Source organism: Protobothrops mucrosquamatus, unplaced genomic scaffold (assembly GCF_001527695.2).
Source record: "Protobothrops mucrosquamatus isolate PMUCROS unplaced genomic scaffold, P.Mucros_1.0 scaffold577, whole genome shotgun sequence".
Taxonomy (NCBI): Eukaryota; Metazoa; Chordata; class Lepidosauria; order Squamata; family Viperidae; genus Protobothrops; species Protobothrops mucrosquamatus.
In genome coordinates this window covers 183,454-195,976 of record NW_015386878.1, presented here as the reverse complement: position 1 = coordinate 195,976, position 12,523 = coordinate 183,454, and the positions used below count along the sequence as shown (strand labels likewise).

General features: G+C 34.1%; 1 protein-coding gene across 1 annotated transcript in view; it reads left to right on the top strand.

Annotated features, from left to right (window-relative positions):
* CFAP47 (cilia and flagella associated protein 47) overlaps window positions 1–12,523 on the top strand; it is a 174,451-nt gene that overhangs the window by 58,885 nt on the left and 103,043 nt on the right. Inside the window, exons 27-31 of the mRNA XM_015817345.1 lie at window positions 4,083–4,278; window positions 7,206–7,439; window positions 8,457–8,557; window positions 9,292–9,423; window positions 12,400–12,517. Of these exons, the coding sequence (XP_015672831.1) occupies window positions 4,083–4,278; window positions 7,206–7,439; window positions 8,457–8,557; window positions 9,292–9,423; window positions 12,400–12,517 (781 nt within the window). The remainder of the gene's footprint in view (window positions 1–4,082; window positions 4,279–7,205; window positions 7,440–8,456; window positions 8,558–9,291; window positions 9,424–12,399; window positions 12,518–12,523) is intronic.

Sequence of the window (12,523 nt, the reverse complement as noted above, 5' to 3'; positions counted from 1 at the left end):
TAGACTAGGACATCCAGAAAGGGAAGTTGGTTATTAGCTTCTGTTTCCATGGTGAACTGTATTTTGGGGTGTAGGCTGTTGAGGTGTGTGAGGAAGTTGTCCAGTTTTTCTTTCCCATGTGGCCAGATTATGAAGGTGTCGTCTACGTACCTGAGCCAGAGTTTGGGTTTGTGATCAGATTTTTCTAGAGCTTGGGTTTGGAGAGTAAAACATACGAAAACGGCTATGGGACTTGGATTTGGCTAGTCTAAAGAAAAGAAGAAATAGGGGAGAAATGATAGCAGTATTCCAGTATCTGAGGGGCTGCCACAAGGCAGAGGGGGCCAGGTTGTTCATCAAAGCACCAGAGGGAAGGACGAGAAACAATGGTTGGAAACTGATCAAAGAGAGAAGCTACCTGGAATTAAGGAGAAACTTCCTAACAGTGAGGACAATCAACTAGTGGAACAGCTTACCCTCAGAAATCGTGGGTGCTCCATCACTGGAGATTTTTAAGAAGAGACTAGACATTCACCTGTCTGAGACAGTATAGGTTCTCCTGCTTGAGCAGAGGGCTGGATTAGAAGACCTCCAAGGTCCCGTCCCGTCCAGTTCTATTCTATTCTATTCTATTCTATTCTATTCTATTATATTCTATTCTATTCTATTCTATCAAGAAATTAACACTTTCCATAAAAACATATAATCCATTCAAAAGACTTCACTTTAAATGATAGATTTCATGTGATGTTCCACATTAGGTTACTTGAATTTGGCAGTGGAGATCATCAAAATACAAGATAGAGAGAATGATTTGTAAAACTGTATGTTTTGAGACTGTGTGTATGTCCTAAGAATTACTGTTTATCCAATGTGATTGATTGAATTATTATTTCCAAATAAGAAACAAAGGCTTGTTTTTTGGAATGAGTTTACTAAACAAATGAACAAGGACAGCTAACAAGAATTTGGTGATGGAGTTCAAACAGGAGATTCTCAACATTTTTTTTTCTAAGTCAACAATGTGCTTGGCTAATATGAGAGCTGGGATGGGAACAAGAAATAAAAACATTTCTATTCGTGGTGCCTTGAGAAGCAGAGGTGAACATAAATGGACATGACAAGGCAATAATGACTTGCAGTACTTGTGGCATGTTTTTGTTCTTGCTTGAAAACAATTTGGCATATATTTGCAGCATACAGGTTTGTAATGGTACTTGAAGAAAAAAAATAGTTTGCAGCAGTGAGAGACCATATTTCAGCTTTTCAAAAAGATTTATTACACAAAACAACAACAACAAAAAGTCATTACCAAAGGAGTTGACAGAATAAATTTCTACAAGGAGAAGAAAACAGGAAAGAGCAAGTCCAGTGGATAAAAATGTCAACTAAAAGAAGAGACCTCAACTGTTAAAGCATTCAGAGGAGCTGCTTTATAAACCATTTAAAGTTGTCCCATCATGGGGAGGCTCACTAACTTTTCCTATGCATGTATGGACAGCAATTTTATTTTTATAATATTGGAAGTGTTTGTACACAAGCAAAGGGTTGTAGTACTTGGTGAATGTGACAGAACATTTGCCAAGACTGAGCACTTCTTCCTTATTCAATGCAGAGAGATGATACTATTAAGAACACATCACCTTGGCCCTAGAAAGAAGCTGAAGAACTTGGACCTATCCTTTTCCTCCCTGAAATATTAAAGCAGCTGGATCCCTTTGGGAAAGTTTATGTGTGTGCATTGAAATTCTGACGCGCGAAGGTTCAAGTATTTTGAGTACATGGAGGCTGATAAATTAGGTTTCCTGAATAGAAAGAGTGTGATAACAGTTATCCAGAGTTTATTGTTTTGTTATTAGACCCAGGTTTTTTATGGCAATCATCAGTAATACAATGTGAAACAGTAGTTGGTAACCACCATGTATTTTTTACAGTAGTACAAAATAATATCAGATTTTAACAAGAATAGTACCTTAGAAAGTGTCTTGACAGAATTTTAAAATAGTATCTTCATTACTTTTTTGTTTTGATCCAACTGAATGTCCTTGTGTTAATTATTCAAGTCTACTCGAATCTCAAATTGTTAAAAGTCTGTCTTCATATCTAAAGTCATCTATTGATGGTTTTCAGATCATGTACAATTGGAACAGATTATGATTTGAGTGTGATTGTAAATGTGCCCACCTTAAAACTTATGGAACTGCTGCTGGAGATGACCATCTGCTATATAGTCTGTTGTTTTTTTAGGAAACATAAACCTCTTTAATCTCTCAGGCTTTATATTGTTCTATTTTTTTATTCTATCTCTTTCTCCTCCTCCTCCTGATTAAACTTAAAAAATAAATGTTGTGGAATCTTTTATGAGTTGGAGTAAATACTTTCCCCTGAGTAACGAAGCTACAGTAGACCAGCTAGTACCCCTGGCACTTATAAAGGCTTCCACCTGTCCCATTCTCAATTATACAGCTCTGAATGATGTGAACTAAAAATTCTGGGGAATACTTCACTGAAATGTCAGTTACATGCTCTTGGTGACACCTGGCTGCATTTAATACAGTATTCTAGACTGAAAGTCTTCATGAGATTACTTTGTATCGTCAATAAAGTTAAATTCAGCATCTTACAAGCACCATCTTATTCTCCTGAATTTCACCAAAGCCAGCAATCTCAAACTTGGCTGCTATGTAATAATAGTCTGCTAGACAGAAGAGGTTTTGTAAAGTGATATTTAGTCTGAACATTTTCCCTGCTTACTCTTTAAGATTTTCTATTACTTTGCTGGAAAGGTCAGAATGAAAGGGCTAGGGATAAAAGGGAAGATGACATCAAAAGTATAAATGGGTCAGATTTGCAGAGGTGCTTGTTCCAGGATCTGAATTGTATGTATCAAGATGAATGTAAATGATTTTTTTACTATTTTCTCTTCTTTTTAAATACACTGCCAGATAATACATATTAATATTAGTAAGTTGTAACTTATAAATGAACAAAACATGAACTTCTGTGACACTTTTCTGTAAAAAATGGAGGGATTTTTTGATTTATCATAAGTCACTATGAGCAATTATGTTCAAATCTGTCAGTTATAACTGATTATAAATGATATGCATTGTACATTAATATACATAAGAAATGTATAAACATGCACAATATTGGTGATGTTAATATATCTTATACCTTTGTATACTATTATACCTTCATTAATATCTTATAAGAAAATAAGGTATATGCTCAAATATATCACGCTTTAAATGGGCCAAATTTGAACTGGCTGCACAAAAATAAATCATGTAAATTATGAAATCAATTTATTAATGGCAGCCTTTGGCATCTTCATAAAATGAGTGATAATGTAATTTTTAAAAATGTATAAACATTGATCTGAGAATGGAGTTTCAATTTCTGTTTTCTATCTATGATTAATCTGTTAGGATAATAGATTCTATACTATTTGTGTCCTTCGAGTTAAATTTTTTTCATTTTGTTAGAGAGCCACATCATGGAAAAGCATTTAGGATATATTAAAGGATCATTACTGGCAAAATGTCACTGCATTATCAGATAGGTACAGCTCCAGTAACATTAGATGAGTTTGCATTCTAAAATTAACTGTATATATGCTTCATATCTGGCTTAATAATCTGATTTAGTGGAGAAGAAACAAAGAATTTTAAAACAAAAATACTATTTAGGTGCTTCTGACCAAATAAGATGCAGTTGCCTCTAATTTAGGGTTTTCTTCTGGAAATCATTGTATTTCAATCAATCCCTAATTAGAGGAACTGTTCTTTGCGATGTGTACAAAATTGCTATTGCTATAACAAAAGCTGTGTTTGTTGTGAAAGATAGGAGGTAACTTGGAAGACCAAAATTCAACCTGGGTATTGGATTTAATACATTGATGGATTTTATCATTAATACATTCATAGCAATTCATACATACAGGTAACTTTTTTGTAGAAAGAAGTTAATACAGATCAGAAATTCCAGTCCTATATTATGTCCTCGTGCTTTCATTTGGTAATAGGATTTTATAACATCAATTTGGCCTGTTACATAAAGAACTGCACACATTGCCAATTGCACTTTTTTCTCCCCTTCAGATTGGCCTGGAATATATACTGCTCAGCTGCCTGCATTTTTGAATGATGAGCTACTTGTTTACAGAACAATTACATTATCTGGAGTTGTGAAATCAAATAAAATCAACTTTAAACCTCAGCTTTTGATATTGATGCCTGTTCCTCTCAATGTTAAAACAGGAGCAGATGTCTGTATAATTCCCCAGGATTATTTAAGGTAACTAACAATTCACATTTTGACTTCATTAGGTGTTATTATTTATTGTCTCTCTATATATAATTTCAGATGGTGAATCTATGCAATTAATAACAAAAACAATAACTAGCAAATAATGAATTTCAACTAATTTAAACCTTTTCTCATCATCTTACAAAAATATATGTGGATATTTGAAATTATTCAAATTATTTGCTATTTGAAATATTAACATGCAAATGTATGGGATGCTAAACATTGTGATTTTTTAAAACTATTGGTTTGGTCAGTTATTCCTTGTTACTTTTAGCACTAATCATTATTAGATGATCTTCATTACAGTCACCGTCAAGTAAATTAAACAACTGATTTTATAATAAAAAAGTGGAGGGAGCCATAATGTAGGAAAGAAAACATAAACCAAAATATTGTCAACTTCTAAACAACCCTGCCTGAGGCCATTCACTTTCATTTCTCAGTTGCCACAGAAATGGGGGGCGGGGGGAGGATTGTTTTAGCTACGCTGTGCCAGACACAACAGAAGACAGCTCTCATGGGAACCAAGGTCATCTCCCACAGGTGTTTGGTGACAACAGAAGCAATGTTGAGCCCACCAATTGCATTAATTGGTCAGTGTGATCTATGACACTTGGGGGGAAGGGAAGCATTTATTCTTTTAATTATGCAATGTAAAGGAATTTATTTAGAGTTGGTTTTGAACTAAGCCTGCCGATATGATGTACCCAATAAAGGAACACAGGAGAAACATCGAGCTTCGGAATCCTGATTGATTGGGTTCATTATTTGGAACCTTAACAAATATTTTGTTGTCAGTCAAATTCATCATCTTGTTCTTTTTTAGTTTGTGATCTGCACTATCTTACATTTTTTATTTTGTTTGTTACATTGTGAGCTGCTTGAAGTCATTCTGGAGTTGGGTGGCACCAAGTCTAATAAATCAAATAATTAAATAGGAAGACCATTAAAAAGCCTCAAATTTAAAACACTTCTAAGACATTAACAGGAATGCATATGACCTTAGTATAGTACAGTAGAGAGTCAGCTTGGCATTGTAGTTGGGGATTCAAGCTAGAAACCAGGAGACTGAAGTTTTAGTCCTACCTTAGGCACAAAGCCAGCTAGGTGACTTTGGGCCAGTCACTCTCTTAGCCCTAAGAAGAAAGAAATAGCAAACCACTTCTGAAAAACCTTGCTAGAAATTGTCCAAGCAACTGCCAGGAGTCAAGATTGATTCAAAAGGCACCAGAAAGCAACAACAGCACAGTAAGTAGAAGTAACAGGATATTAAAAGTGATAAGAACCGGTCGTAAGTCGAGGACTAAACCGGTCGTAAGTCGAGGACTACCCAACCGGTCGTAAGTCGAGGACTTTCCCTGCCCGGGAGCGCCACACATGCGTGGTTCCGCCCCCTGCGCCGGCTGAGGCGTAGCTGGCAAGTGGCAGAGACGGAGCAGGCTGACCACCAGCTGGCCCAGCCCAAGGGAGGTAAGGCACCCATCGGAAAAGGGGAAAAAAATGGCAGACAGCCTTGCTTGGCGACCCCCGTGAAATGGTAGATCGACCCCAAATGGGGTCGCGACCCATAGGTTGAGAACCGCTGTGTTAGACAATTATAGAGCCGTGGTGGCTCAGTGGTTAGAATGAAGTACTGCAGGCTACTTCTGCTGACTGCCGGCTGCCAGCAGTTTGGCAGTTCAATTGTCACCAGCTAGGTTGACTCAGCCTTCCATTCTTCCAAGGTCAGTAAAATGAGGACCCTGATTGTTAGGGGCAATATGCTGACTTTGTAAACCGCTTAGAGAGGGCTGTAAAGCACAGTGCTATTGCTATTGCTATTGTTAGGATGTCCAATGCAACAATATTTGTTAAGCTTATTCCTTTTCTGCCTCCTTTATAAAAAGTATAATTTGCTTTAGTGGACACCCAAGGAAAATTATCTAGATAGCTTTTATTCACTAAATGACACTGATTTATTTATCAGATTCAGATGCTATCCAATTCCAGGACATCTCTAGTTGGCTTACCGTAAGAAATAGAAAACAGTAAAAAGAAAATACTATATCTTTGGACAAATCTACTCTCTATAAGATAAAACAGCCAATTTCTTAAAGACTTCCAGGATATCATGGTGGAAACCAAATGGATCTCTAGAGATGGTTGGGATATTCCACAGGGCAGGAACCATGACAGAGGAAGTATATTTTCTGTGTCCCAATGGATGACTGTTTGATTGAGGGGACCAAAAGTGATTCAATTCTGCCTGATTTTTCTTGGAGGGGTAAATGCCATGGGAAAGAGGTGATCCTTCCAATAATCTGACCCTATGTATTCCCCCCCGTTTTTACATATTTAGGTCAATTACATCATTTCTTAGATATTGGTGATAGATATTGGTGATAGAAGGGATTCAAAGAACAATCCCTTCTGCATTGTTTTTCAGACTTTGAACCTAAGTTTCTTAAATCATGTGGAATTGAACCATTCAAAAAAGAGTAAAACAAATCCACTGAATGTGACTTTGCTACACCAGAGGTTATTTAGCCCAAACGTTGAATACAATTCCAAATTAATTTAAGATAATTGGCATTAGAATGCAATAAAGGAAAATTAGTGCATTATTATATTATACCATGTAGGCTATTTCACTTTACATTATACTGCTTAGGAAGCTAGAAATATAAAAGTATACCGTAATTAAAAATGTGTAAAGTTAAATATAATTTTCAGTAACTTCCCTTTAGATCTAGCTATTTTAACAAACCATCTTTATTGATAACTTACTTTTTACTGTGTGTTTTTCCTTTGAAAATTACTATTTTAGCCTAACGGTGAGATACTGTAGGTGTCAAATAAAATTAAATAAATAAATAACTATTTTAAGTCCTGTTATTTTGAAATTTCATGTCTTACTCTCTTGGTTTTAACAGACCATCAGTTTTAGAAGCTGAAATTCCAGAACTTGATTCTGGAGATTATGAGGGTGGTGGTGATATTAGTGCTCAACAGAGACATCCCTTAACAGTGGACTTTCCAGAAGGCAATAGAATTGAAATAACACCAGAAGGAAACTGTATTGGATTCAGCTGCCGCATCAATTTCATTTCTTCAAAGCCATTGTCTTTTTTGAAGAATCTATTTTTTGTTGATGAAGAAAGAAACAGGTAGCTGCAATATGATTTTTTAGATACTTAAGTAACTTAAGACATTTCAGGGCTCAACATTATTTTACTTATATGATATTACATGCATAATTTGAAATGCTTTATGTACCCATATTTTATTACTAAAATATTAACAATTTTTGGCTAATATAAAAGAAATAGTTTAATATTACTTACTTTAGAAGAGAGTCAGCATATACCATGTGCTATGGGCTCTTGTTCAAAAGTTAGTATATAGAAAGAAATACATGACGGGAATTGTTCATTCTCTCTGTGATATAATAAGCTTGAGTTGGAAATGAAATGGCAGTAGTAGCCTATGTAAAAACTCCATTTCAGTTTTGAATTGAAAGATTAGAGCAATAACACTTTATCATTACAGTTATCCAAGATCAAAAGGTGTGTGTGTATATGTGTGTGTGTGTATATATATATATATGTTTGTCAAGAGATAGGGGAGATATATATATGTTTGTCAAGGGAGATAAGGCGGTATATAAATTTAAATAATAAATAAATAAATAAATAAAGATTTGTCACTGTTATTGCTGTACATGAATTGAACTGGGGTAAATAATCTCATAAACTGTAACTGTAGTTGTTATTACAAGGAAACCAGTATCATGGGGGGGGGGGGAGATAAATATATTTGAGATTTGATCAAAATAGGCAGTGCTACATAATATTCCAGATTTTTTTAATAAATATATTTAACCTAAAATACTGTGAAAAGCAGTTTTGGTTTCCCAGCTTCCAGCTATTCAACTAATTTACAATCCTCTAATAACTTTACATTGCACAGTGAACAGTTCTCCTTCCTAGAATGACAATATGTTTTAAAAGTAATAGTGACAAACCTGTTTTATTTATTTGGAAGCATTTTCCATACATAATGCAATGTTTGTACTTTTGCATGGATGCCAGGACAGTGAGAAAACTGAGAATTTAATTATAAAATTCTGCTAATAGCAGGGAAATACTCAACTATATTTTTAATGAAAGTTATTCTATTTTTAGATTCTCACTTCAAGTGTCTGCAACAGCAGAGAATTGCCTTCTTACAGTGTATCCCTACTTGGCCTGCCACCTTACTAACCAACAAATTGTCTTGGAAAGTGGTGAGTAGTTTCTGATTTGTTTTTATATTATTCTGATTAGTGTTGCTTCAAACATTTGACAAATTTAATGTGCTATATCAAGATTCTAGTTTTTTTTATTGTTATGGGTCACCAAAAGTTTAGATGGGTGAGACAGTACTGAAAGTTATAAAAGAACATTTGAAGAGTTATACATGATTGAGTATGCTAAAATAAGGCTAGCAGACATGAAACAGTGGGATGAAATAAGAAATAAATAAGATTGATGTACACAAAGTTTAGAATGGATATTAACATTAAGCTTTCTAGTTCCAAAAACAATTGATTAATCTAAGTTTTCTAGAATGCTAAAACATAATGCAGAAATATAAAACAAGAATTAATAATTTGTTTAAATGAAATGAATTTGATGTAACTTAATAATTTTAAGTGTTTCACAGCTAGTTATAGCCTAATGCTTTAGCATTAGTATTTAAAGAATTTTCACTAATTGAAATTGTTTTTTTTCTTCTTAATTACTTAGAACATTTATATTCTTTCAAAAATTCCAAATTATTTTCTTAGCAGTTTAAAAGTCTTTACTTCCCTGACATGCTTAGAGGTTAAGAATTTGTCATGAATGTGATGGATTAGCATTAGCTTATGCTAGTTTGAATTCATGATATATTTGTACATACTATACAGTTAAATATTTTAGAATGTACTTTTAGAATGAACTGCATGATAGCTTTTGTGTGTGTTTTCATCATACTTAGATTCTAGTAAGATAATTTACAGCACTGGAGATACTTTACAACATCCCTGCTACATTCCTGGAACATGTATACAATCTTCTTCCAGTATTTTTGATCCAGTTGCCAACTCTGATTATGAAAATTCTGTTTCAGGTATAATTTACAAATGATCTCTAAAATGAAGGAATGATTGAGAAATATGGTTGAGCTTTTCAAAAGTTATTTGGAGACAGTAAATTTTGTGTTCCTTTCTAAGACTTGCAGCTGACACAGTTGGCACAGTTGTTGAACAAATGGGATATCTATTTGGGAGGCCTGATTTATATAGCAAAGAAAAGTTCATTAATCAGATTTTAATTTGCTCAGTTTTCAAATATATACTTAAGAACTAATATCAAATAGTTCCATCTTTGGAACTAAAGATGCTAAATAACTTTTCAGTGAGTAGTTTTGGTTGTGATATACCAAAATAGTATAATATAATTTTGCACTGTGGATGTTAAAAATTACATTGAAAGTACCAGTTGTCATTTTATGTCTTATTAATACTAATATCTGGAAGAACAATGCAAAATGGTTTCTTTGGAAGATTTCTGCAAAAAAAAATTATACGAAGGAAAATACTATTCAGGTACCATCTGCTTTATTTAATTCAAAACTAGTTCTCTGAACCTTGCTTGAGAATTATTAATGAGCCAGTGGAACTGATACAAAGAAAAAGAAGTTTAGTTGCTTTTTGTAATAGTTTCAAAGGAGACCAATATAGAATTAATTATAATCAAGACAATTAAGACATGGTTCATCATAGCAAAATCAGAACATTTCATAAAATATTATCAAATCTTATTTTGTGCCAAAGATCTTCTGGCAAGAAACAAATTGCTAGGCTTTTCGCTAGATCTAAGAATACTTCATAGTGAAGGATCAGAGTGAATATAAACACTTCTAATACCAGCTGAAGATCCAAACTGAGATCATTGCTAATTGAACAAAATGGTTGCCAGAAGCCAGATTACTAGAAGCCAGCATGGGCTTTTTAAAAATAGGACATGCCAAACAAACTTCATTGCCTACTTTGATAATGTGACTAAATTAATGGGCAAAGGAAATGTTGTGAATATAGTATATTTAAGCTTTAGTAAGGCATTTGATAAAATAGGTCACAGCCTACTTCTTAGAAGAGAACAATGTAGGACAGACAATATAATCACCAGATGGATTTGCAGTTGGTACTCAACATGTAGTCCTCAATGGAACTATATCTATGTGGAAGGAAGCAAGCAATGAGTACTTCAAGGTTCTGTCTTGGACCCAGTTTTCTTCAACATCTTCATAAATAAGCTAGATCAGGGGATTGAAGGGGTCCTCATCAAATTTGCAGAAGACACTAAGTTGGGGGGAATTGCTAACACTCTGAGAGACTCAAGATTCAGAAGGATAGATAACCTTTATTGTCATTTTTTTACTGTGGGCACAATGGCACACATTAATGAAATCTAGTTGTTGCTCTCAAAGTGTACACATGCATAACACACATTTAAACATACTATATACAACATACTATATAAGGAACAGACTTGAGCATTGGGCCAACCAACAAGATGCAGTTGTTAGATAGTGTGAAGAAAAGTAAAGACCTATACTTGGGAAGCAAAAACTAGATGTCCAGGTACAGGATAGGCAGTACTTGGCTCAATAGTAGTACCTATAAGAGGGATCTAAATGTCCTGGTAGACCACCACTTAAGTATGAGCTAGCAGTGTGCTGCAGCTACCAAAACAACAACAACAACAACAATGCAGCTGCATTAACAGAAATAGCATCAAGGACATCTAGCCTGGAAATAAGGAGGAATTTCCTGACAGTCAGAACAATTAATCAGTGGAACAACTTGCCTCCTGGAGTTGTGGATGCTCCATTGCTGGAGATTTTCAAGAAAAGATTGGACAAATTTTTATCCAGGATAGTATAAAGCCTCCTGCCTTAGGAAGGAAGTTGGACTGGAAAACTCCCAATGTCCCTTCCAGCCCTCTGCTTTTATGATTCTATGAAATACTACTACAATACCCAAATTTCAATTCAATATAATAATGTTTATTCATCCTATTTCCAACACTAATCCACCCCTATTTTCACAACAATCAAAACAATTTTTTTCAGATAAGTTTATCAACAGGCATAGGGTACAGTAACTAATCCTCATCTCTTAATTAGTCAACTTCTAGACAGTTAGATTGCAAGCCCCCTTTCATCCTCCCCCCTAATTAAGACATTTTTCTTCTTTGTCTCATTGTACAGGGTTTTTCAAGAATTTAACAAGCTTCTTTTGTAAATTCCATAAAAAATTGTGCAGGTCACTCTCTTGGTTTATCATTTGTATTTGCCCCTTTGAATTTTAAAACAGCAATAAAATCCTTTTTTGGATCTTGTAAAACATTCTTTTCCAAGTCATATGCCTGTCAGTTTTAAATATATTTTTGATACCATCTCTATCTTGTGGGCTAAAATGTGTTATTTCATTTCAATACATCTTTTGGATAATAGTCTATCCATAGAAGGAGACATCATTTCTGATATTGTTAATATTATTCTGATTCCATTCTTCAAAAGTCTCCTTCAGTATTTTCATTGTTACTATACCTGTATAGTAATTCAGTTTCATAGAAACTGTGATTGATTGAATGATTAGGTACACCATCAATTTTATCAATCAAATAATGGCATATTCATAATCAGTCTAACCCATCCAATATGAAGCTATGAATTTTATTTTATTGGATAACTACTTATATTTCCAAAGTAAGAAATAGATACATTACTGATTATTGGATCATAATCACATATATTTCCAAAGTAAGAAATAGATACATTACTGATTATTGGCTCATAATCACCTATATTTGGGCATACCTGAAATGTTTGATCTTGTGTTCAACAAAAACTGAATATTAAATAACTAAATAAAGTTTAATTGTTTGCTAGAAAGTGGTACAATGATAACCAAATTACTGTATTTTTATGCAGAACTGGAAAAGATCCTTGAAAATGAAAAGATAAAGAAATGGGAGGCTATCATCCAAAGTAAATGGGTTAGGAGGAATACATGTGATGAATTAGTTTTTCCTGCAGAAGAGACAGCAAAATATACCTTTTTCCAGAAAATTGTAATGGCAGTTCAGAACTGGTTTACTCTTTTTGGCTGGTCTAAAGGACCAAATCCAATTTCAATTCCATATACTCTAAGACGGTAAGA